The 26,135-nt window shown below is 49.5% G+C and overlaps 2 protein-coding genes across 6 annotated transcripts in view; both read right to left on the bottom strand.

Annotated features, from left to right (window-relative positions):
• The window catches only part of MOV10L1 (Mov10 like RISC complex RNA helicase 1), a 72,263-nt gene that overhangs the window by 8,548 nt on the left and 37,580 nt on the right, over window positions 1-26,135 (bottom strand). For 4 of the 5 annotated variants that reach the window (XM_042948184.1, XM_042948180.1, XM_042948182.1 and 1 more), the window contains exons 13-21: window positions 25,888-25,979; window positions 18,825-18,883; window positions 18,317-18,414; window positions 6,754-6,862; window positions 6,116-6,294; window positions 4,741-4,887; window positions 4,174-4,295; window positions 2,689-2,788; window positions 1,616-1,780 (exon numbers count right to left, since the gene is read on the bottom strand). In XM_042948184.1, coding sequence (XP_042804118.1) covers window positions 1,616-1,780; window positions 2,689-2,788; window positions 4,174-4,295; window positions 4,741-4,887; window positions 6,116-6,294; window positions 6,754-6,862; window positions 18,317-18,414; window positions 18,825-18,883; window positions 25,888-25,979 — 1,071 coding nt within the window. The remainder of the gene's footprint in view (window positions 1-1,615; window positions 1,781-2,688; window positions 2,789-4,173; window positions 4,296-4,740; window positions 4,888-6,115; window positions 6,295-6,753; window positions 6,863-18,316; window positions 18,415-18,824; window positions 18,884-25,887; window positions 25,980-26,135) is intronic. The other variant, XM_042948181.1, reaches the window with a different exon arrangement.
• On the bottom strand, window positions 15,110-15,783 carry LOC122225283 (small nuclear ribonucleoprotein G-like). The gene has a single exon (XM_042948185.1). It carries the CDS (start codon window positions 15,722-15,724, stop codon window positions 15,536-15,538), a length of 189 nt encoding a protein of 62 aa, XP_042804119.1. The 5' UTR covers window positions 15,725-15,783; the 3' UTR covers window positions 15,110-15,535.

The raw sequence follows: 26,135 nt of genomic DNA, 5'->3' as shown, positions 1-26,135 counted from the left end.
CCCCTTCCAGGAGAGCTCTTCACCTGGAAAACGCGTTCTGGACTGCAAAGCCCCAGGACCTACGGACCTGATGACACGGGTTTGCTGAGAAGTGCAGTGCTCGTGAGCGAGCCCCTCTGAACCCATGGGTAGGCTCAAGGGCCTGCTCTCACAGAGAAGGTGAACGTCAGGAAAAGAGGAGAGGAGAAAGCTTCTCAATGGTCCCCCGAGTCCAGACAGCTGAGGGGTCTCCCTCAGGGGTGGAGGGGCTGGTTGTGCATCCGGCCGCACGCTCCCCTCTATAGCCGCTGTCCCGCAGCCCCGGTATTTCTACGAACCCATGAAGCCTGGTCTCATGTCAGTTGCAGGCAGCCACTGGCTCCTGGGCCGTGGGGCCCTCGTGGCTAAGGGCACATCCCCCTAACCCACAGCCAGCTTGAAGCCTGGTTGGGACCTTGTTGAGAGCCGCTGGTGACGTCACCAGCACACAGAGCGAGAGTGACCTGTGTCCTGCCTCCAACTGGCCTGGGGCCTCATTGGTGGAGGGGGTCTTCCCTCGTTCCGGGGTGAGAACCCGGTAGGCCCCAGGACTTTTCTGTTGATCCACAGTGACAAATTTCAGCTCCGCAACTACGTGTTCAGCCTCCAAAATGCTAATCAAAGCCCCAAACTCAAACTCAATTTGGCATCTCAGCTCCTTGCACCCCAAGCCAGGCCCTGTGTCGGCCTGTAGAGCACCTGGCGAGAGAGGCCCTCTGCCCCCAGAAACTCGCTGCAGCTTCAGGCACCCTGGGGAGAAGGAAGGTGCCGCGCTGTCAGGCAGAGGAGGCTTTGCTGCCTGTCAGCCCCGGGGATGTGGATGCCAGGGGGAGCACATGCGTCTCCCACAGGCAGGGCGCTCTTGGCTGCCCAGTCTGGGCTGGCACGAGCCCACTGCTGCCCTGGGCTTGCCTTGGGGCAGTCTTCCGCGGCCCTCAGCACCTCCGGAGGGTCCAGCTCTCCCCAGCCCATGCCACTTCCCATGCTGTCTTGCCCCCTCTGTTCTCCAGGTGGGTAAAGGGCCTGAGGGCCCATTGCCTGGCACAGGTCCCAAGCCATTTCCAGGAAAACCTGCCCATGATCACCACACCTCCTTTCTGTTTACTGTTAAAGTTTAGAAGGAACTCTCCTTTTGTGCTGCGGGAACTTACAGAATGTGCTACTTGGCTCACTTTAACGAGGGACCCCAGAGACCCAAGGCTCCCAAACTCCAGTGTTCCTGCGGGGGAGGGGGTAAAATGCAGATTCCAAGGCCCATCCCTCTGAAGCGGTCACAGTCTGGCTGAGAAGGGAATCTGCAGGTTAACCAGCAAACTAGCACCACAGGAAGGAGACACAGCCTCTTCTTTCAGACTACGAACTAGAAGGCTCTTTCCCGTTTTCCCACATTAACCCAGATTTAACTCTTCTCGTGTTTGGCCCCACAGAACCTCAGCCATCAGCCTCAGACGGGACTGCCTGGAACGGCTGAGCTACTGGGACAGAGGTGCTGGCAAAGTCCCTTCTGGGATGGGGGAGGGGAGTGTGAGCTCAGTGCGCACGGGGACTGGGGTGGAAGGCCATGAGGAACCACGTGCCACGGGGAGTCTGTGCTTACCAACAAGGGGTTGTAGGCGCCACAGGCACCGAAAGCGTCTTCGTCCCTCATATACACCGGCCGAGACATCAGTCTTTCCAGCATAGACACATTCAGCCCATAGGCCATGGCGAGTCTGGACTTAATAACCGGGCCGAGCTGCATGGGGTCTCCGGCAAGGACAATCTGTGGCACACAGGCGGGCACCCACACTAGTGCAGGGACACAGACTCACAACCACAGCTGGGAGAGGTTTGGGAAGTGGGTCAGCCACGTGTGCACCAGGCTGGCCTCCGCCTTCTGGTGGCCGGGCTGGCTGAGGCTCCCTGAGGGCAGGCTGGGAGGCGGCTGGCCCCCACCATCACTTGGGCTCCAGAAGACGGGGGACACAGCACGGCTGCCCGAGCAAGGTGGCAGAAGCTCAGATGAGGGCGGCAGGATGGGAAGGAACAAAGTGGCTGGGTGGCCTCTGTCCCTGTCCCCTGGAAGTGCACGCCGTGCCCCTTCCCCTTCTGCCTGCAGGCCCTGGCCCATGCCCACCGCCCACGGCCCACGCTGCAGCTGAACCAGGTCTTCTCCCTGCTCTCTGTGCTGCCCCCACACCAGGCAATCAGGATGGGAGGAGGCAGGTGTGTAGGGGACCAGGAGAAGCTAGGAAGGGCCCTCCTGAGTGACAGACGTGTGCAGAGGAGAGGGCCAAGGGAAGCCTGAGAGGACCCTGGGTCACCATCAGGGGGAGTGCTGGAGGAAGCAACAGGTGTTGGGTAGGCAAGAGCCAAAGCATCAGCCTGGGATAAACGGGGTTAGCAGCAAGGGGCAGGGGAGGGGAGCAGAGGGGTCAGAACCGCAGGCGGTGAGCCGGGAAGTGCCTGGATGTCCCTGTCTGGCTGCACAAAGACTCTTGGAGTCTGTTTCCCAAGCAGCCCTTTCTTCCTTGTCCACGCAAGGCCCTAGCGTCACGGAGCCTCGGGGTCCGTGGTGCCTCACCTGAGCCCGTCACCCCTGTGACACCTGTCTCACCCTGTGCTGGGGTGTGCAGAGCGCATGCCAGAGCAGGGGAACGGGATGAGAACCCCACAGCAAGCAGGCCTCACCTGGCCGTTGGCGTCTGAGACCAGCCCCAGAGGAATAAGGCATTCCGGCTCACTGGCCTGTCCTGCTTCGTCCACAAACACGTGTGTGAAATGTCCGACTCTAGAACCAAAGGTGTACTGAATGGTCATTTCTGTCTAAGTGTCTTAGCCAGCGACACCCGACTCACATGGCAGGGCCACGTCTGCCCCAGGGCCTGGCAGTGGGGCCAGGAAGGTGGGTGTCACCTGGGCAGATTAACTACAGGCCACGGGCCTGTCAGGAGACCTGAATGAAGTCCTGTCTGCACCTGGGACTCTACAGGACGTAGGTGTGTGTGTAAACAGACGCAGGGGGACAGAGGATGAGGGTGGGAAGGAACAACTGAGGAGAGGCTGGGGTGGGCAGCTCCACGACGGGGCTCACAGCACAGCAGGCCCTCCTCGGTCCCTTGAGGCTCGGATTGACAGCACGCGGGGAGCGGGAAAGCCTGGTTGGAACGCTGCTCCTCTACTCACGGACCGTGTGAACCTGTGCCTCAGTTTCCCCCACGTGACTGCTGCCCTCCCCGACTCACCCTCATAAGCGTGCTCTCGGCCAGGACAATACCCCAACCTTCCAAGCCGATGGGGGTGGGGGGGGGGGAGGGGAGGGGCCAGGGGATAGCGCAGAGCACGTGTGCCCTGGGCCCCAGGCAGCCTGCAGAAAAGATCTGCGGCAGAGACACGGTGCCGGGAGCCACAGAGCCACTGGCGACAGGACAAACTTTGGGCCGAGACCAAAGAGCCGCCATCAGAGCCCAGTGGTGTGCGGTCAAGTAGAGCTGGACCCGGACTTTCTCCTCCTGCTGGGAGTCAGGCTGCAGCCCCACAGCAACACCCACAGGTCCCTCCCGACCAAAGGGGGCAATCGCATGCTTCCGGTTTTCTACCCCATGTCCCAATTCCTGCTGAAGAAACGCAACGTTATGTACCTTTCTTAGAATATAAGCAGCACTTAAGTTTTCAATTGCGTTCCTCAGTTATTTAAAGTTACTTAAAAATTGTTTTTAATCTTTATTTTTGAGAGAGAGACAGAGTGTGAGCAGGGGAAGAGCAGAGAGAGGGAGACCTAGAATCCGAAGCAGGCTCCGGGCTCCGAGCTGTCAGTACAGAGTCCTAGAGCCCTAAGTGGGGCTCGAACTCACGGACCGTGAGATCATGACATGAGCCGAAATCAAGAGTCGGACGCTTAACCGACTGAGCCACCCAGGCGCCCCTACTGAAAGTTACTTTCATCAGTCGGTACTGTTCCTTTTTACCTGCAAGCCTCCTGCAGCCCCAGCTGCCACAGGCTCCTTCCTTATGCTTTCCCCCCTCGGGACAGCCTTGGGCCCCTCTCGCCGCTGGGGTCTCGGCACGAGTGTGGCTTCCCTGCGCCCCCGCCCAGCAGGCACCCCCCGTATGGCCAGCCTCCCCTCAGACAGAAGCTCTGGGAGGCCAGAGACCCCGGCCGTGCCTAGTGCCTACCTCACTCCTATTTGGTAAAAGAGCCCCGCACTGCTGCACGTTGTGATTATTATCCTGAAGCGCGAGGCCTTCCAGATGTCTTCTCCATCTTTGCAATACGCTTTGATAGCATCAACGATCGTCTGGAGGGGGGGGGGGGGTCAGTTTACTTTCCAGAGAGTTAAGTGTTTCTTTCAACTGCACATAGTCACAGAGCTGAAAACAATTCTAACAGATGATGTTGTCCTAGTCCCACTTCTTAATTAAAACTAAGTAAATGACTGAAGATCGTTTTCTTAAATCAAATATTTTATATTTTCATACCCACTTAGTCCATGTTCTACAGACTCTGGAGCCATGAATATAACACAACATCCTGGAGATCCTTCCCCAAAACAAGTGCGTACGTTTTCTAGATTCAGTTTCTTTTGTTAAGCAAACCAGGAATTTCTAATTTTCCAAAGGGACAGCAGAAGTGCTGCTATTTAATAAGCTGCAAATGCTCATCTCGCAGAAGCAGCAGGAGAAAGGACTTCGAGTTGGGTGCGGGTGGGAGGGCCTCCATGGCAGCAGGCGGGGACGGCTCACCTCCTCGAACCTGCAGGTGGCATTCACCCGCACCATGGCGCCCAGCCGCAGCACCTGGCTCTCATGCAGTCGCAGACACACGAGGTCGGCCGCACTGTTGGAGGGCGCACACACCAATATCCGACTGTCCGGCAGAGCGTGGTGCACCTTTAACCAGGACACAGGAGAAACAGAGGTGGTAAATGTCAACCTGCCAAGTACGGACACGGGTCGGGAGGCTGACGCCAACGTGCGCGAGCTCACTACGCGGGTTTGGCCGTGTGGGCTGTGTGGGCTCAGACTCACGCAGGGATGATTCTTCCCATCGGGTGCACGTGCCAGCAAGACACGAGGGCAGGCGAGGGAGTTCTCTGTCCTCCCAGACCCCAGGCTACCCTCCCAAGGCAGACACAGTGTCAGATTATTCTCGTGTGCACGGCTCGCGGTACGGTGCCAGCTGGACACTCAGCACACACCTGCTGATCTGAATCCCGAATGACACAAAAATACTACACGCGATCTCCACCAATTCAACTTTTAAATAATGGAAATACCAGAAACTTCTGCAGTACGGTGGCTGAGCTACTGTAACGGGAACTTATTTTCTGCAGCAAAATTTCATGATGTGATGAGTCAATGATGATTCTTTTTTTTAAAGTAATCTCTACCCCCACCATGGGGCTCAGACATCCCACAACCTCCAACACCAAGAGTCGTATGCTCCCCTGACCGAGCCAGCTGGGCACCCCAGAGCGACTGACCGTTCTAAGAATAGAGTCCTTTCTACATTCCATATACGTATATGTTTATTTACTCATTATTTCCACCTGAACAATTTCCATCTTTAAGTGCCTGGAATGATAGGCTACACTTTATTTTTTAAATTTTGTTTTATTTATTTGCTTACTTACCTATTTGTTTACATCCAAGTTAGTTAGCATACAGTGCAATAATGATTTCAGGAGCAGACTCCAGAGGCTCATCCCCTACGTATAACACCCAGTGCTCATCCCAACAAGTTTTCTTCTTAATGCCCCTAGCCCATTTGGCCCATCCCCCCTCCCACAACCCCTCCAGCAACCCCGTTTTTTCTCTGTGTTTAAGAGTCTCTCCCTGTTTTTATATTATATTCGCTTCCCTTCCCTTCCGTTCATCTGTTTTTGTACCTTAAATTTCACATATGCGTGCAACAGAGTCCTTTCTAAACTGATGAAATAAGCTTTGAAAACCCTACATGCTCCCATAAACAATACAGAACAGACTCAGCTAAACGCGAAGTAACGGGTTTTTGAGCCCGTCCCCCTTTCTGACTCTGCAGGAGCCGGCACTTCCCAAGGACGTGAAGGCCCAGTGTAGAGCCGAGTTTACTGGTGGCCGTGTCACCACCTGTGGTTACCTGTAAAACAGCCTCTATTATTGTCACTGTCTTCCCGGTTCCAGGAGGCCCAAACAGAATGTACGGCAGCGGGCGGCAGTCGCCACTGAGAATTCTTCGAACCGCTAACTTCTGGTTTTCATTGAGCACGGGATTGAAAAATTCCTTTTCTCTCGCCTTGGGGATCTGGGCTTCACTTACTGGATTCAGAGTGGAGAAATGGAGTTAGGCACAGCCGGAGCACGGGTCAGAACGGGCCACCATGACAGCCCGGGCACTGCCAGTCAGGCGGGGGGGCTCCTCAGAGCCCACTGCTGAGGCGCTCTTTCTAACAGCCTCAACTCGGTCAGGCAGAGTTGGGAAAATCAGCTTAGCCGAGGGCAAGACCACCGGCCACTTAATTCATTTTTCTGCTTTACACGTGCAGCGTCACCTAGCACGTTGGGAGACGCACTCTGGAAAAGGTCAACGAAAATGGCCCATCATCACATCTCAGGTCGAGGACCTAACCTGAAACCTCACGTCCCCAGTCTCCAGTGGACACAAGCGTTCATTGCTCTGGCTGCGGTCAGACCGCACACACCTCCCGACCCGTCTCGCTTCTGCAGGAGCGGGCCGCGCCAGGGGTCGGCCCGCAGGCAGCCCCTCGCAATACACACCCAGGTTACCTGGCTTTCCGGCAAAGGCTGCCAGCCCCGGTGCGTCCTGGGCACCAGCTTGCCTCTCCTTTGCTGTGTGCTTACTTTGGTCCTTCGTGGGTTTCCGATTCTAGAAATAATCACGCAGAAAAACGGCCTTAAAAAACCCCTCGTGTTTGTTTACACAGCTTTGAAGAGTGAACGTGAGCACTTGCTGACCTTCTACTTTTTTTTTTCTTTTTTCATTTCTTTTTTTTGCTTTTTGCCCGGATCCCCCATTCTACTTGTTTCATTTATTTAACAGGTCTTTGCGTGGATCACAGGTCACGTAGTTTCAAAACATAATAAAAACACACAGCATCTGATAAAAAAGCTGCCAAAAAGGCGTATGTTTTTTTAAATCCCCTTACAAAAATAAACATAACAGACTAAATCCTGTGATGGCGACTCCAGAACAAAGGGTTACACGTATCTGACTAAGGTGTATTTTTTTTCTGCATCCTCCCCGCTGCACCTGCTCACCTACCAGGGAGATCCCGCAGCGGCTGAAGGCAAGTCCTGGGGTCCCTTGCTCCCGTGGAACCCCTCAGGCAAAACCCTTTTCTCTACAATGTAAACAAGCCCTCCCAAGGACAGCTCAGGTTAGAACTCACTCTGAGCACCACGCGCCTCTCAGGCACCACCAACGGCTGGCGGTGCTTCTCTACCAGTGGTGTTCCAAATCCTATAGGAGAACCGGTTCTGGGTGAATTGAAACATAAACTGAGTCTGTCCTGGACTGAGGGAACTGGTTTTCAAATTTCCCCCGTTACATACAATGCTGTAACACACAGCTTGGCACATTGATCACAGGACTGCCTCACAGGATCACTTTCCTAGGACAAATCCTGCAAGGAAAATTGTTACTAAAAATTTCACTTAGGGGCGCCTGGGTGGCTGAGTCAGTGAAGTGCCTGACTTCAGCTCAGGTCATGATCTCGCAGCACGTGGGTTCAAGCCCCACACCGGGCTCTGTGCTGACAGCTCACAGCCTGGAGCCTGCTTCGGATTCTGTCTCCCTCTCTCTCTCTGCCCCTCCCCCACTCACGTTCGCTCGTTCACTCTCTCTCAAAATGCAAACACTAAAAAAATTTAAAAAGTAAAAGTTTCACTTAGAAATTATACACACGTTGCCAAATTTTTGTCCAGAAGGACACAGCAATTTACCTTCCCATGCGGTGTATGCCTCTAAAGTGGCATGACAAGTATGGACAAGTTGTGTCACACGTACACACGACACTATCACAATTCGACAAACACTCCTGGGCTCATAAAACGTCCCCCGCTGTCAACAGAGCGCTTACAGTTCCTAGAATGCTTTGTACGCGGAAGCCTCGATCATGCACTTTTTGACATCTCTCCAGTGTGACGAACCGTCCTGAGGCCCACCTGTGCCACCCCTCTCACTGCTGAGAACCACTGCGCCAGGAGAACGTCACGCAACTCCTCTACCCACTTGCACGGGAACGGACGCTGGGCTGGTCCCGCGTTGGCCATGACTGACAGCGCCGCTGTCAACGCTTGTGCGTCACCCCTCGCACGTGCGTCGCCGGGGCCAGCGCCACGAGTGAAGCGCTGGGACCGTATGGCAAGTGCAGGCCTAGCTTTCTTCAGGAATTCTCTTCAAAAGCGGCCAGGCCACTCTGCATCCCCACCGGCCCGTGCCGGGCTCCAGCTGTTGCACACGCGCACGACCCTTAGCGTGGTCGGTCCCGTTAATTCCATTTTCGCCATTTCAATACGGGTGTAGTAGCAGAGTTCACTGTGTTTTATAACCTGTGCTCCCTAGGGACTAACGTTATCTTTTCATGATTTATCATTTGCATACAGACAGTCCCTGACAGTGGTTTGTCTTGTGATGGTGTGAAAGTGGTACACGTTCTGTAAAAACTGTACTCGGGGTTTTGAATTTGGATCTTTTCCTGGGCTAGCGGTATGTGTGGTGCGATCCTCCTGTGTCGCTGGGCGGCGGCCTCGGCCCCCGGTCAGCCCACGATCACGAGGTCAACAACCATCCTGTACCCAGACAGCCACTGTTTGTCACTGAGAGTGTAGCACTCAGTACGTTACACGAGGTGTTCACTGTATCATCAACAGGCTTTTAGCGGATTCCACCCCACTGTTATGAGCGCGTCTGAGGAAAGCTAGGCTGAGCTGTGATGTTTGGTAGGTTAGGTGTTTGCACCGTCAACTTACGGTATTTTCAACCTACGCTGAGTTTAACAAGACGTGACTCCACTGTCAGCGGAGTAAGATCTGTATATTCTTTGGTGAAGTATGTGTTCACGTCTTTGGTTCAGTTTTAAGAGCCTCATGCTCTGGCGACAAGCTGGCTGGGCACTTTGTAGTTGTTTTCAATTGAGCATTTCTTCAATTACTGAGTGTACACACTTCTTTGTTCTCAATACGTCTTTCCTCAGATATGTGATTTGCAAAGATTTTCAGTCTTGTCATCTGTCTTTTCATTGTCTTTAACCAGGTCTTTTGAACAGCAAAACTTACTTCATTGGAGTCCAAATTTATCAGTATTTTTTCTTTATGGATCACATTCTTAGCATCTTATCTAAAAACTCTTTATCTTACCTAAATATATTAAGATTTTCTATCACGTGCTTTTCTAGAAATTTTATGGTTTCAGGCTTTATATTTAGGGCTACGATCTGTTTTAAGTTAATCTCTGTGCAGGCTGTGAGGTATCATACCTCTGTACACAGACACCGACTGTCATAGCACCTTTTGTTAAAGGTTATCCCTTCCCTACTTTGACCACCTTTGCACGTCTGTACAAAGTCAATTGTCCAAATTCCCGGTCTATTTCCAGGCATTCCATTCTGTTCCACGGATACATTTGTTTATCTTGATGCCAGTGGCACACTGTATCGATTGTTGTAACTTTGTAACAAGTCTCCAGATCAGGCAGGGTGAGTTCTCCAGTTTGTGTTCTTTTTCAAAGTTGTTCTGAAAATTCTAGGCCTTTTGCATTTCCATACAGACTTTGGAGTTGGCTTGTCAGTTTCCACAAAAATGTCTGGTGAGATTTGGACCTGACTGGCACAGAGTCTGGAGGTCGGTTTGGGTTTTCTGATACATGAAGTTTCTCTCATCAGTGTTGTGGGGACTCCAGGGGTACAGTCTTGCACATCTTTTGTCACATTTACCTCCAATGTTGAAGAACATTTGGATGCTACCTTATATAGTATTAAAACTTTGATTCTGGGTGTTTACTGCTAGTGTGTATACACACACACACACACACAATTTATTTTTGTATACTGACCTTGTATCTTGCAAGTTTGCTACTCACTTACTAATTCCACTAGCTTCTTTTCAGAGTCCATCAGATTTTACACACAATACGGGTGGTATTTATTTTTCTTGCTGCAGTGCTGGTCTACGACCTCCTGTAGTGTCGAATGTTAGTGGCAGGAGTGGACGTGTCTTGATCCTCATGGGAAAAGTGCATTTTGTCTCTCACCGTGTGGGTTTTTTGTAGGTAAAGGACATTCCCTTCCATTTCTAGTTTGCTAATAAGCCTTTTGATCAGGAATGGATGTTGGGTTTTGTCAGATGCCTTTTCTGTATCTATGGAGATGATGGTTTTTCCTTTTTGGTTTGTTAACATGATGAATATCACGGACTGACTTTGGAATGTTAAACCGGCTTCTCATTCCTGGGATGAACCATTCTCCTGGTCTCTTTCATATACACACCCACACATATGTATATGAGTTCTCTCTCTCTGAGTTCTCTAGAGAAACAATCAACAGGACATACATGTATAAGCTAAAAAGAGATTTCTTAGAAGAAACTGGCTCATGTGTTGACAGAGCCTGAGAAGTCCGGGGTGTGCCTCCGGCACGCTGGAGACACAGAACTGATGGTCCGAGTCCAAAGGCAGGACAGGACGATGTTCCCACTAGAGGCAGCAGGTGTCCCTCCGGGCCTGCCTGCTCCATTCAGGCCTCCCAGGAGGGATTACCACCCCCCCCCCCCGGCCCCCACCCAGTGTACCCACCCACCTGAATCAATCCTGCCCAGAAACACGACTGAACTAGGTATCAAACACCCTGGGCCCCAGGCCAGCTGACACGTCAAACGTCAAGAGTCCCCAGGACTCTTCCTCAATCTTCTTCAAAATCTGCAGCCTGCAGTGACGTCACCTATCTCCTCCCGGATTCCGGTGACCTGCGTCTTCACGCTTTTCCCCCATCAGTCTTTGAGGTTTATCAATTTTACCGATCTTCTCTGAGAGCCAGCTTTTGGGTTCACTGATTCCTCTACCGTTCTTCTGTTTTCTATTCCACTGATTCCTGTACCAATGTTTATTATTTTCTCTCTTTTGCTTAGTTTGCATTTTATTTGTTCTTATTTTTCTAGTTTTCTGAGGAGGAAGCTGAGGTCACTGACTTGAAGCCTGGTCACTCAGCACTGTAAACCTGCCTAACGAGGGCTCTGGCGGCCCCTTAGCGTTTGAGGTGCTGTACCGTCACTTTCACACTGGGAAAAACACTCGCTTATCTACTGATTTCTTCTGTGATCAGTGGGTTGCATAGGAGTGTGTTTTTGGTTTCTTGAGATTTGGGGGTTTTCTGGAGATCCCTCTGCTATGGATTTCTAACTTGAGTCCACGCGGTTAGACGATGTATCTCGTATCGCTTTCATCCTTTGCATTTGGTGGCCTTGTTCTATGGCCCCAAATAAGGTCAACAGTAGTGAGTGTTCTGTGTCCACCTCCACACAAAGTGTATGTATTCAGTTCTTTCCAGGTGGGGTGCTCTATAAACATCCCCCTGGGGCGCCTGGGTGGGCTCAGTCGGTGGGGCGTCTGACTTAGGCTCAGGTCATGATCTCACGGTTTGTGGTTTTGAGCCCCACACTGGGGGCTCTGTGCTGACGGCTCAGAGCCTGGAGCTTGCTTGGGATTCTGTGTCTCCCTCTCTCTCTGCCCCTCCCCACTTGTGTTCTGTCTCTCCTTCAAAAATAAACATTAAAAAAAATTTTAGGGGCACCTGGGTGGCTCTGTCGGTTGGATGTCCAACTTCGGTTCAGGTCGTGATCTCACAGCTCGTGAGTTCGAGTCCCGCGTCGGGCGTTGTGCTGACAGCTCAGAGCCTGAAGCCTGCTTCGGTTCTGTGTCTCCCTCTCACTCTGCCCCTCCCCCTCTTGTGCTCGGTCTCTCTCTCTCTCAAAAATAAACATTAAAAAAATTAAAACAAACATCCCTCAGATCACAGAGGCTGACTACTGTTCTGCTCCCTTGCACTGATCACTTTCAGTCAGTCTGTTCTGTTAGTAACAGAGGGAGGGGTGCTGACATCACCGACTAGCACACGGAACTTGTCTGGTTCTCCCCGCAGTTTTATCAGTTTCTGCTTCGTGTGCCCTGAGTCTGTTATTAGGTGCAGAAGTGCCTAGGCTTGTTAGGCACTCCTGAGATACTGTGACACCACCTTTATCCTCCCTATGTTCCGAAACCTACTCTGACATTCACACAGCCACCCCATCCTGTGACTGTTACTTTCTTGTTGATACCTCTTCCCATCCTTTACTTTTAACTTATTTGTGTCTTTATATTTAAAATGTGTTTCTTAGTGGGGCGCCTGGGTGGCTCAGTCGGTTGAGCGTCCTACTTCAGCTCAGGTCACGATCTCACGGTTTGTGAGTTCGGGCCCCACATCGGGCTCTGTGCTGACAGCTCAGAGCCTGGAGCCTGCTTCCGATTCTGTGTCTTCCTCTCTCTCTGCCCCTCCCCTGCTCACACTGTCTGTCTGTCTCAAAAATAAATTAAAAAAACATTAAAATGTGTTTCTTATAGGCAGCATATAGTTGGGTCTTTCCTTTTTATCCAAGCCGGCAATCTCTGCGTCTTAACTGCCGTGTTTGGACTGCGAACACATGATGTGATTACTGATGCCGTTACATGTAACTCTCTCACTTTGCCATTTGTTTTCTCTGTGCCTCAACTGTTCTAGACACACAATTGTAGCCAGAGATGTCAACGCCCACTCTAAGTAAATCACGGCACAGGTGGGTGGGAATTAAGTCAGGTCATGGTACAACTGTCCATGTGTCCGTCTTTTTCTGGCTACTTCTGAATTGTTTTTATAATTCCATTTTATCTCCTTTGTGGGTCTAGCTCTTTATATTTGTTATTTCAGTAGTTGCTCTAGGATTTAGAGTATATATCTTTAACTGATCACAATTTACTTCAAGTAAATTACACTGATATGGTATAAGAGAAGTGATACTCTCTTTTCCCATCCCTTGTTTAGACCTACGTACGTTACAAACTACGTAATACGTTGCTACTAGTTCAAGAACTTAAAAAATCAATTATCTTTTTAAAAATTATTTAAGTATCACTTAAAAATGTTACCACAGTAAGAACATTTCACTTCAGATCTTCCCTCTTAAAAACGTTCCTATGTACAGTATAGCATGTAATGCAGGTCAGAGCTGTAGAGCAGACCCCCAGAGCTTGCCCCCCTGTAGGACTGAGACTTCGTGCTCACTTGTCAGCAGCTCTCCATTCCCTTCCCCCAGCCCCTGGAGCAGGCTCCAGGCTCCGAGCTGTCAGCACAGAGACTGACACGGGGCTGGAACTCACGAACCACGAGATCATGACCTGAGCCGAAGTCGGACGCTCAACCAACCGAGCCACCAGGCTCCCCGTGGGTCTTATCATTTTAGAGATCTCATATGATGGGGCGCCTGGGTGGCTCAGTCGGTTACGCATCCGGCTTCGGCTCAGGTCACGATCTCATAGTCCGTGAGTTCGAGCCCCGCGTCGGGCTCTGTGCTGACAGCGCAGAGCCTGGAGCCTGCTTCGGATTCTGTGTCTCCCTCTCTCTCTGCCCCTCCCCTGCTCATGCTCTGACTCTGTCTCAAAAATAAATAAACATTAAAAAAAAAATTAAAAAAGAGATCTCATATGAGATGGATCCTGTAGGACGTGGCTTATTTCTCTGAGTATAATGTCCTCCAGGTCCACCCATGTCATCACGTTTTATAGGATTTCCTTCTGTTTAAAAAGTCAGTTACTGAGCGCCTGGGTGGCTCAGCTGGTTGAGCATCTGACTCTTGGTTCCAGCTCAGGTCACGATCTCACAGTTGTGACTGAGCCCCGCATCAGGCTCTGTGCCAAATACGGAGCCTGCCTGAGACTCTCTCACTTTCCCTCTGCCCCTCTTTGCCGTGTGTGTGCTCGCTTTTATCAACGTTTTTTATTTATTTTTGGGACAGAGAGAGAGACAGAGCATGAACGGGGGAGGGTCAGAGAGAGAGGGAGACACAGAATCGGAAACAGGCTCCGGGCTCCGAGCCATCAGCCCAGAGCCTGACGCGGCGCTCGAACTCACGGACCGCGAGATCGTGACCTGGCTGAAGTCGGACGCTTAACCGACTGCGCCACCCAGGCGCCCCTGTGCTCGCTTTTAAATGAATTAAAAAGTAAGTTAAAAACTCAGTTATCTTTTAAAGAGGATTTTTTTCTGTAACAAAAAATTCTTTACATGTCCATACCCACTTATCATTTCTGGTCCTTTTTGCTCCTCCAGGGAGGCCATCGTGTCCCTCTAGGGCAGTTTCCGTGTGCTGTTAGGGCTCTCGCGGCTGGTGGTATAGGTCAGCAGTAACTCCTGCCCCATCCTTCAGCTCAGGCACGTCTGGATAATTGTGTACATCCTCTTCATTTCTGAAGTGTAGGTTGGGCACAGAGTTCCAGGCGGACAGTGTGTCCTGGCAGCACCTTCCAGAGCCACCCCACTGCTATCAACAGGAAATCTGCTGCCGTTCCTTTTTCTGCTCCCCTGCTTATAATGAGACTTTGTTTCTAAGGTTTAGAAGTTCTTTCTAAGCAACTTTCAGGCATTTGATTGTCATGTGTCTTGGTGCAGTTTTCTCCAGATTTCTTGTACTTCAGGTCTGTTAAATTTCCTGGATATGTATGTAGGTTTATAGTTTTCATCGAATCAGGAAAGTTTCCACCGTTTTTTCTAGTATTTCTTACACTCCCCTCTCTGGGACTCTAATTGTGTGGATGCAAGGCTGTGGGTACTTGTCCCACAGCTCGCTGATGCTTTTTTGGATTGATTGATTGATTTATTTTTTTAAGATTCTTCTTTATTGTTTCGCTTTGCTGAGTTTCTTTTTTAAGGCTTTTTTTTTTTTTTTTTTAACGTTTATTTATTTTTGAGACAGGGAGAGACAGAGCATGAACAGGGGAGGGGCAGAGAGAGAGGGAGACACAGAATCGGAAGCAGGCTCCAGGCTCTGAGCTGTCAGCACAGAGCCCGACGCGGGGCTAGAACTCACGGACCGTGAGATCATGACCTGAGCCGAAGTCGGCTGCCCAACCGACTGAGCCACCCAAGCGCCCCTTGCTTTGCTGAGTTTCTATCCGTGTTCAAATTCACTAATATTTATGACTGTAGTCTCTAGTCTGTTAGTTGTCTGATATACTTTTCATCTTAAGACCTTGAGTTTTTGTCTCTAGAAATTTATCTTTTATTGTTTATATCTCCACTGAATGTGGAGCATACGGAGTATAATTATAATAACTGTTTTAACGTCCATGTCTGCTAATTACTACCACTGTTATTACTTTTTTGACTATTACAGAAGTTTACTTAACAAGAAAGTTCAATATGAAAATGCACAACCTGATTTTTATATAGTAGGAAAATGTTTATATAGTGGGAGCTATCGAGAGGGGACATGTGGAAGCCACTGGTTTCTTCCATAACACACCCGTTGTTAACAATGCTCATTCCAAGGCTTCTAACAGGATGACACAATTTCCTGGAATTACCACCATTCCAATGTCGTTCTGTCGCCCACTAGTTACCATCTCCACACGTCCATCCTTCCCAAGATTCATGAAGGGACTGAACCCCCGCAATATTCCCTGGACATGCCTGCCACCATTTAATCTCAATGATAATTTCTTGTCCATAAATTTTTCAACTTAGGAGGGTGAGCTTTGTTAATGGTGTCTACTCGGCAAGCTCAAAGATGCTCCCAGATGGAATTCGTGGCATCCTTCACGCTCCTGCATTATTAGGCCTGGCATACTACTATTATTTTCTTTAGTCGATTTCAACTGATGGAATTTAAAAAAAAAATTTTTTTTTTGGTATGGAAACCAATTTGACAATAAATTTCATATTAAAATAAATAAAGCAGCAATGTTAAGTCCTTAAAAAAATAATTTTTTTTTTTTTTTTTTTAAAGAGCACAAGCTGGGAAAGGGCAGAGAGAGGGTGGGGACAGAGAATCTGAAGCAGGCTCTGCGTGTTATCAGGGCAACCCAACGTGGAGCTTCGAACCTACAAACCGTGAGATCATGACCTGAGCTGAAGTTGGACGCTCAACCAAATGAGGCACCCAGGCGCCCCTGAAATTCCTTATTATGGATAGTGTTTTTCAGTTTATTTCTGGATTAGATACCAGATGTTGTGAATTTTACACCTCGTGTGTATGTACTCCCGCAACTCTCCTTGACCTTGGCTGTGGGATGTGGCTGCACTGCTTGGAGGGCCACTCTCCGCTGGGCCCGTGGATGGGTGGGGCTGGCAGGCAGTGTAGGGCTAGACTCTGCCCACCCGCAGGCAACACCCTCTGAGGACTCTACCTGTCGCCCTGTGAATTCTCTGGCTTTGGGAACCAGTCGTTCCGGCACTGGGGGAAGGGTGGGGGTGGGTTCGGGCTTCCTCTCTGCTTTCCAGGGCTTCTTTCCCAGGCATGCATTCGTGACACAACTCCGGGGGGGGGGGGTGTGTCTCTGCAGACCCTTCTTGTCCTGTGCTCTCCCCCAGTCCTCTGCCCTGTGAATGCCATCCACCTTGTCCTTACGCTGCCACCAGGTGTGTCTCCTCAATTCTGTAGACCACTGGCCTCCCTTTCTGCTCCCTGGCCCGGGAGCTCTGAAGATCGTAAGCTGGGGCAATCACAGGGTCACCTCATTTGCTTCCTCTGTCCGAAATCACTGTCCTAGGACATGCGATACACAAGTATCTGAAACTGTTGTGTTGTGTGCTTTGTCTGAGTTTTGATTAGTTAAGGTAGGAAGGCAGATTCAGTCTCTGTAACTGCATCTTGGTTGATGTGTGGAATGACCTCAAGTTCATTTGCGACCTAGCTTATCCATAAGAAGATCATGTTCTGCATTTAAACATATTGAGGTTCAGCTGATGAGGAATGTGACCCACACAAACAGCACCACCTCCCCCACCTGGCACCGAGTCCCCATCGGGGTGACAGACCCTCCCTGAGAATCAGGCCACCGGGTGGACCGGCGAGCGGGGTGCTGTAGGTGACACTGTGTCTGTTCCACTGAAGATCCTTTGCTACTTTTAGATCAGGTAAGAAAGAAAGGTGATTTTAATGGAAACTTTTTAATGTTTCCTTCATAGGATTTTCTGTGAATATGTAGGTAAGTATTCTAAAACTATCAGTTTTGCATTTTTGGAGAGGGGCTACAAAATGGTGAAAGAGCTTCTAAATATTAGAATTAAAATTTTGTATTTTTTATATATTTAAAGCATGTTCAAAAAAGCAAATTCGAACAGGACAGTACTATAGGTTACAACCCCCACCACAGACATGGAGAGTTTTTCTCATTACTGGAAACACAATGATAAATAAAACCATTTCTGTTTTACTCATATAAACATTTGGACAGCCTAGACGATAGCTGGCACAAAACAGGCACTATGTAGCTATTTATGGAACTGGCTTCCATAAGTGAAAAATAAACTATCTTTATAATCTTCATAAAGATTACAAATGTTGGGGTGCCTGGGTGGCCCAGTCCATTAAATGTCTGACTCCTGATCTTGGCTCAGGTCATGAGCTCAGGCCTTGTGAGTCTGGGCCCCACGTTGGGATTCTCTCTATCTCTGCCCCCCCACCCCTCCCCTGCATGCATGTGCATATGCTCCCTCTTGCTCTCATAATAAATAAACTTAAAAAAAAAACCCACAAAAAAACAAAGATTACAAATGTTAATCATTTGGTGGACGCATGTTCTTCCAGACATTTTCTATGCATATATAATCATATAAATGTGCCTGTGCCTGAGTGTACAAGAAAAGCATATACTTTTAAAATTAAATGATAAGCTCATATGAACAGATCTGCACCTTGGTTTTCTCCACTTACTGTACCGTGTAACTGTATATAAACTTAACACTAAATCTGTTGTATGAATATCTTAGGTTTTACTTATTTATCGTGAGACAGAACAAATGCGCGCACATGCATGTGAGTGGGGGAGCGGCAGAGAGAGGGAGACAGAGAATCCCAAGTAGGCTCCGTGCTGTCATCACAGAGCCCAACACGGGGCTCGATCCCACAAACCACAAGTTCATGACCTGAGTCAAAATCAAGAGTCAGACCAACTGAGCCACCCCAGCCGCCCCCGAATATCCTAGTTTTATTTGAGCTGTGATCTTGGGCTATATTTGAACGACACCCCTCTCAAATCCCAGGCCATTGAGAACTGACGTACCGTCTACGAAATATTTCAAAGTCACCGAAGCAATACCTTGCTGGTGGGCTGTCCATCGCGTTTGGTGTCTTGTACGTAGTTCCAGTTTACCGTCACTTGGGGAGACTGTAAAATGACTTCTTCTGGAAACAACACTTTTAAAATGAGATAAGAAGGTAGGTGTTACTGAAAGCTTGAAAACGATGAATGAACGGCAGCAACCTAGGCTTTTCCCGTCTGGGTCCCGTACTTGGTTTCTCGGCTACGGCAGAACAGCAGTTCTGGGTACTGCTCACAACGGAGCCATGTGCCCATTTGGAGGCACAGAAGTTAATTACGTTACGAAGGGACAAGCACAGGGCAACGGCTTCAGTTTCAGTAATTTCCACACAGATTAAATAGTAAAGAGACACTGAAACTTGCCAGTGGCAAAGAAAAACGTTGGATATCACATAATTTTACTTGTCATACACGACCGAAGAGACTGTGTTTGACACAAAACTTTACACGGAACTTGTAAAAATACTCTGGGAAGAAGTGAACTATCGTTCCACAAAAATAATACCTTTGACACCTAAGTGGATGACGTGTTCAAGCGCAAAGTGACACCGTCTGCTCGTGGTCCTGCCAGAGAGAGAATATCAAACAAGTCACCTCCAGTTTAGAAATACTAGCCTAGTACTGGTCGTGGAAATCTAACCTGTACGAATACTTATAGAGGGGCCGTCTTAGAGTCAGAGCCCCCGAGGTTCTCAGAGGCCCCGCCAGGGAGTCTGGAGCGCAGGGGCTCACTTTTCAGTGGGTGTCTGTCTATACACAACATGACAACATTAGGAGTTTTACAGAAGAACTTTAAACAGAGACCTCCCATGTATGGGGACAGCAGGGACTCCTTCCTTTCTGGGAGTATTCCTCTTTTAAATATATAAAGAGAACAAGTAGGGGGAAAAAATGGAAAAACAGCCTAAAATATTAATACCACTACCTCAGCAACAAAGTAATTTTTATTGTAAAGATTTAAACCTCCGAAATCCACAACTCAAAGTTAAAACGTAAACTGAGGCTTATTAACAGTTTTAAGACTCTGAGCAAAAACTGATCCGAACCAGGCAGCATCCCAGGCAGCGGACAGAGGGGCTCCGAGGAGCTGTCCGACGCGAAGGACTCCCGCAGCCAGAAGGCAGCGGGCACGGCACGAGGGAGTTATCCCCGGAAAAACAGGGGGCCGGCTCCCCCCAGCTCGCTTTCCGCGGGGGCGGGCAGGGGTCCGGCAGGCGGAGCCTCACCAGTCCTGAGCAGTCCTGACCAGGCAGTTCCCGACCGACCAGCCTAAGATTCCGTTTCGGGGGGAGCCAAACCTGTAATCGCCTCCCAGTTTGGTGACGTGGCACTCAGCATACGCCACTCCGTTGTGGGCCTGTCTTGTTTCTTAACACAACAAACAGAATTAAAAACGTAAAATAAAACCTCATCTTCAATGAAATGAGATGACCAAAGCTCCAAGGCACAGTTGAAGATGGACGTCTGTTCCAGAAAGAACATCTGGCCTTCAAAGAAGCAAAGGTACAAGAGCTGCTCCATACCAGCTCAGAAATCGGGCCGCATACAGGTTTCTGGAAAATTCAGACTTGTGAGCCCAAGGACCAGGTGATTGTTTCTCACCTGAATCATGAGGTGTAGAGCAGACACTTCACGGTCGCCCTCCGGTGAGTCGTGGGTAGGGGGTGGGTGGGTGGGTGGGGGTGTGAAGCCGGCAAAACCAAATGCACAAGCACAGCCCTCAGAGGCCCTTCCTCTGGGGCCCCGGGCACGAGGCTCCTGGCAGCCCCGCTCTGTCCCCGCAAGGAGTCTTCACACACAGTTACCTGGGATACAAGGCACTCGAGCAGATCAATTAAAGGGGAAGAAATGGAGGAACGGCCAGGCCTTCCCGGGGGAGGCTTTCCAAGCTCCGTGCCTGGCGAGCCGGGGCCATTCCGCCTCTGCCCGAGAGGCAGGAGGGGAGCTTCCGACACCTTTCAAAGGGCACAGAAGACTGGGACATGTAACAAAGGTAGCGCCAGGCAAACTAGACAAGCTGGTCACCCTGCAGGATCACGGCCTTCCTTCTAAAGAGCACGCCAAACGGGAATAAACTGTTTCTCAACAGATCCCAGAAGCACACCACAGGAGGAATTCACCAAAATAAAAGTAACATGTTTTTCATCCTACACAGACAAGAAAGGTCTGATCCGAAGTTATCCAGTGGAAATACTTCATCTCATGAGCACGCCGAAGGTAAGCAATAATGATCTCCAGAAATGCCAAAAAGGCAATGAGCGTAATAGCTTAAAGTGGAGACCGATGAATCATTTCCCAACCTGACTGATCTGAAAAACAGCAAGATACTAAGCGGTAAAATCCTAGAGGTATTTATTTGCACTAAAACATGAAACGAGTTAGAGGTGGAAAACCATGAGGAAAACACTAGACAAGAATTCCAAAGGAGGACAAAGAACAAAAGGAAAAAACACAGAAAGCTTCGCTAAGTGCAGCCTACAGGTGAAAAAGAGACTCCACGCTGCCAAGATGCCAATTCTCCCTACATCCACATCACTGTGCAGACACGGAAGACGATCTCCTGCCTCACTGTTCCTTCCTAACAGCAAACACCTGGGAACCGAACTGGACCCTGGCTGGGTGACTTGTGCTCCGACCTTCCACAGGACAGCACTCAGCACTCACCCAGCACCAAACTCCAAAATCACAAAGGAAGAAAGGTCTCAAGTCAATGACCTCGACCTCCACCACCAGAAACTAGAAAAAGGAGAGCAGATGGAACCCCAAATAAATAAAGACCAAAGCAGAAGTCAATGAAATAACAAGTAGAGAGAGCCTGCAAAATACGAATGAAATCAAAAGTTGATTCCCTCTTCCCTCATAAGGCTGAACTGAGAAGCCTGGAGCCAGACCAAAGAAGGTAGGTATTCCCACTGTCAGGCACGAGAGAGGGGGACATCATCAGTACGGATTCGGAAAGTACTACTACTAAGGAAATACTAGGATATTTCACGTAAATACATTACTTGGATGAAATGCACAAATTCTTTTTTTATAAGACACATACTGCCAAAGCTCACTCCACACACAATTGGTAACCTAAATAGTTACTGATTTATTAAAGAAATCAAATTTGTAGTCAGAAAGTTTCCTGCAAAGAAAGCTCCAAACCGAGAAGGCTTTACTGGCAAATTGCACTGAACGTTTAAGGAAGAAGACCAATTCTACATACTCTACACAAACTAGCCCCCAAAACGGAGGAGAAAGTGATGATTTTTAACTTATTGTGAGGCCAACATTATCCTAATACCAAAATCAGAAAAAAGATAATTTCAAGAAACCACAGACCAACACACCACATAAGCACAGATGCAAAAATTAATAAAATTCTGGCACATCATATCAAACGATATATTAAAGGAAATTACATTAGGGCCAAGTGAGGCTTATTCCAAAAATGCAAAGTTGATTTTACATTAGAAAACCACTCAGCATAATGGTCTTAATAGCAAAAAAAAAGGAAAACCACATGACCACCCGGATACAGAAAGAGCTTCTGACAAAACCCCATACCCAGTTATGACCGAACGCTCGCAGAAAACTTGAGGCCATCTCCTCAACCTGAGGGAGGGCTGAATACAAACGGCTTACATCCAGCTCACGTGGTGCCTGACGTTCAAGACTGAATGAACGCTACACCCTCAGGTCGGGAACAAGGCCACTTCCGTGGAATGCTATTCTAGCCAGTGCCGTCAGGCAAGGAAAAACAATGCATTCAGATGGGAAAGGAAGCAGTAAAGCTCTTTACTTGAACAAAAAGACGGTCTATGTAGAAAATCCCACGTAATCTGTAAAAGCTACTAGAACCATCAGATGCATTTAACAAGCTCTCAGGATACTAAACTAACATACAAAAATAAACTGCATTCGTGAACAGTAGCTAGAAGCAATTTTAGGTTAAAATTACTTACTGTTTACCACAGCATTACATTTTTTTGAGGGCTGGAAAAGTCTGACAGAAGATAAGCAAAACACTCCCAGGGAGCAGTACAGACACTGGTCAGAGAAATGAAACACAGCCTGACTAGATGGAGAGAGGGACCGTTTTCAAGGGTTGGAAGTCTCGATATTAAGGTGTCAATTCTCCCGTAAACGGACCTAAAAATTCAACGTAATCCCAATCAGAATCTCAACAGGTGTTGCGGGAACACCAAAGACCCCAAAGGGCCCCCACAGCCTGGCAGACGAGAGGAGGAGGACCAAGAGGAGGGCTTCTACTGCCTGGGCTCAAGACTCAGCAGCACGAGAACACGCATGAATGGAAACGAGCACATGGAGAGGTGCTCAGCTTGACTCAGGAGGGAAACGTGCACCCAGGCCACAGAGAGACACCACCTCCCAACTAACAGAAGGACCGAAATTAACAGACTGACCGGCCCAAGGGTTGTGAGCAGGTGGGGCGACGGGACCCTGGCACAAGCTGCTGGAAATGCAAATGGTGTAGCTGCTTTAGAAAACCGTTTGGCACTTCTTTAAGAAGCTGAGTGCCCCCGCACCACAGGACCCAGCCATCACACCGCCCCACCCAAGAGAAAGGGACCTGTGTCCATCCAAACACCTGTACGCAGACGTTCACAGCAGCTCTCTTTGGAATGACCGACATATGGAAAAACCCAATGTCCACCCACAGGTGACTGGACAGGTGAGCTGTGGCAGATCCCTCTAACGACACGCACTACTCAGGCCTCAAAAGGAGCCAAATCAGAATCACTGTTATACATCTGACAACTATCACTTTCAAAAAGGCAACAAAGTCATGTAACAGTACGGTCAAATCTCAAAATAATTCTGCTAAGGGAAAGAAAGATGCCAGGCAAAACACAGTAGGTCCTGTACGTTTCCATTTATGTAAAACTGTACAAAGTGCAAACAAATTAGCGACAGAAAGTGCTGCCCGTGGCCCGGGAACGGTGGGCGGAGAAGGAACAAGGAAGGGGCACAGGGAAGTGTCTGCGGTGGTGGACGTGCTCTTTCATGGGATGTACACATGTCCAAATCCTCAAACCGTACGTTTCATCAGGCACAGGTGACCACACGTACGTTGTATCTCCGTAGGCCCACTTCTTTTCTTTTTAAAAAAAAATTTTTTTTCAACGTTTTTTATTTTTGGGACAGAGAGAGACAGAGCATGAACGGGGGAGGGGCAGAGAGAGAGGGAGACACAGAATCGGAAACAGGCTCCAGGCTCCGAGCCATCAGCCCAGAGCCTGACGCGGGGCTCGAACTCACGGACCGCGAGATCGTGACCTGGCTGAAGTCGGACGCTTAACCGACTGCGCCACCCAGGCGCCCCGGCCCACTTCTTTTCAAACAGGAAACTTCCTATGGGAAGTAAGCACTCACAGAGACGTGCGGCCCACCTGCCCTGTTCAGAGGCCCCCCCCCTCAGCTCTGTTCAACCCGCGGAGCAGTGGTGCTGCCCATCTTCCCGTCTTTCTTAACAAGTGGGGAACATACATTTTTTTTGAAGTGAGAATTCTGGTTTTCCGTAACTTAACACAAGCAAGCAACCTAAACCCTAACCGGGATGGGCAGAGGCTCCAGAGGCAGACAGCTCCAGGCTGTCAGAGGTGGCAGCCGGGCTCGTGCTGAGGTGCCCGCCGCTCCCACCCGGTCTCTTATTTCTTCCACCCTCCGCCTGGCCGCCCACCAGCCTACTCAAGACCTGGGCCCGTGTCTGTCCGTCCGTTCGAGATCGCTGCCTTCCAGCAGCCCCTTGCTGCCGGTACCAGGCCCACAGACCCTCTGGCTCTTGGACACCTTCTCTCTGGCTCAGCCCCACGGCCTGTCACACCTGCCCTCTGTCCCGCGTCCTTCTGCAGGCCAACTCGTGCACCGCCTTCCGCCCGTGCTAGCTCTCTTCTCCCTCCCCGCCTCCTCCTCCCTTTCAGTGGGCCCACCGTACGGGCCAGGGGGACACTCAGTCAGAAATGTCCACGGACAAATTGGCTCTTTCGTCCTGCCAAGGACCCCTGTCCCACCTGGCCAGGTCCACCTCCTCCCACACATGCTTCCTCACCCCTGTAACCCCTGCCATTGCAGGGGCTCTACTGAGCTGGTTTCTCTCATTTCAAGAACCGTCCCCTTCCTGGACCTCACCTAGCTCCCACTCCACCTGCTCTGCTTCCACGGCCAGTAACGGCCTCTCCCTGCTGACCCTCAACCCATTCACGCCCAACACACTTCGAGCTGGTGGCAGTCCCAACACCCAAATGTTCCTTAAATAAAACTAATATAAAAAAAAAATCTCCGATCTATCTTAAAATTAGCACCTTCTCATACTTAAAAGATACAATGAAACAACAAGCAACAGATCTAGAGAAGTTCTCTGTAGCACGCCTACCCAGGAAAAGCACGGCACAAAGGACACAGAAAGGACTCCTACAAATATCAAAAACCAAATTACTCAGAAGGAAAAGATATGAGCCAGTATTTCAGAGAGGAAGAAATCTTGTGGCCAAGAAACATGGAAATTCTGAACTTTATATGCAGTCAGAGAAATGCACCTCCAGACCATAAGGAGACATTATATACCTAGCAAGCTGGCACAAATTTAGAAGGCTAACGAGGCCAGGTTTGGGCTGGCATGGATCAAGAGGTTCTTACAGATGCCGGTTCTGGGGATCTCCGATGTCACCACAGGTAAAAGCTGAAATGTACATCCCCAAACCACAGTCTCACTTCTAAGCGTACGGCCCAGAAAACATGAGTGTCTGTGCACAAGGAGGGAGAAGGTGCCCACAGAAAACCTTCAGAGCAGAGACAGGGCCGATGCCCGTCCACACGAGTAGTGGACTCACCTGGGGGGGGAAGAAGTAGGTGACACTGAACAGTGACACACAACATGGAGAATCCTGGTAACATGCCAGTGAAACCCTCCTAGACACTAGGGACCGCAAGCTCAAAACAAACCCAAAAAATACTCGGGGCGCCTGGGTGGCTCAGTCGGTGGAGTGTCCGACTTCAGCTCAGGTCACGATCTCGCGGTTCGTGAGTTCGAGCCCCGCGTTGGGCTCTGTGCTGACAGCTCAGAGCCTGGAGCCTGCTTCGGATTCTGTGTCTCCCTTGCTCTCTGACCCTCCCCTGCTTGCGCACACTTTCTCTCTCTCAAAAAATGAATACACGTTAAAAAAATTTTTTTTAAATACATTTTTCCTGTGTGTGGGTGTATGTGTGTGTATAAAGATGCACAAACTGTTGTTTTTTTTTTTTTAAAGCAAGGGAGAAACAAATACAAAATCCCAGTTAGCGGGGGGGGGGGGGTGCAATGGATGAAAAGGAGGGGACGGCAGGTTGGCAGGGCCACTGCTCCACGCTTGCAATGTGGTAAATGACAAGATGTCAGCGTACTTAAAGTCCAGAAACGAAGGAAGAGAAAATGTTTGCAACTTTGGAGTCGTGACCTAGAAACACGAACAGCCCACGCTGCCTCCCCCACCCCGGCACTTCCGGGTGGAGAGACGGACGGAAGAGGCCGCTGCCATCAACAGCAAAAACGCGCTTGCAGGAAGAGACACCGAAAGCCTCACCGGTTATATGTGAATTCCACATCCATGGGTTCAAAGTTATATGCTTGTTCAAATTCTGGGTTAAGTTTAAGAGTTACTTCTTCTTCGTGAATCTAAAAAGGAAACAAACAATTTAATTTCCATACTTTACATTGGATTCGTTGGGACAATCTTCTATGTTTATCTAGCAACACATCGTGAAACCTTTACAGATTTGAGCTACACTTGGGCATTTTAAATCCCTGCAAAAATAATCAAGAGGATTAAAT

This window comes from Panthera leo, chromosome B4 (genome assembly GCF_018350215.1).
Source record: "Panthera leo isolate Ple1 chromosome B4, P.leo_Ple1_pat1.1, whole genome shotgun sequence".
NCBI lineage: Eukaryota > Metazoa > Chordata > Mammalia > Carnivora > Felidae > Panthera > Panthera leo.
This window is presented reverse-complemented; position numbering and strand designations above follow the sequence as displayed.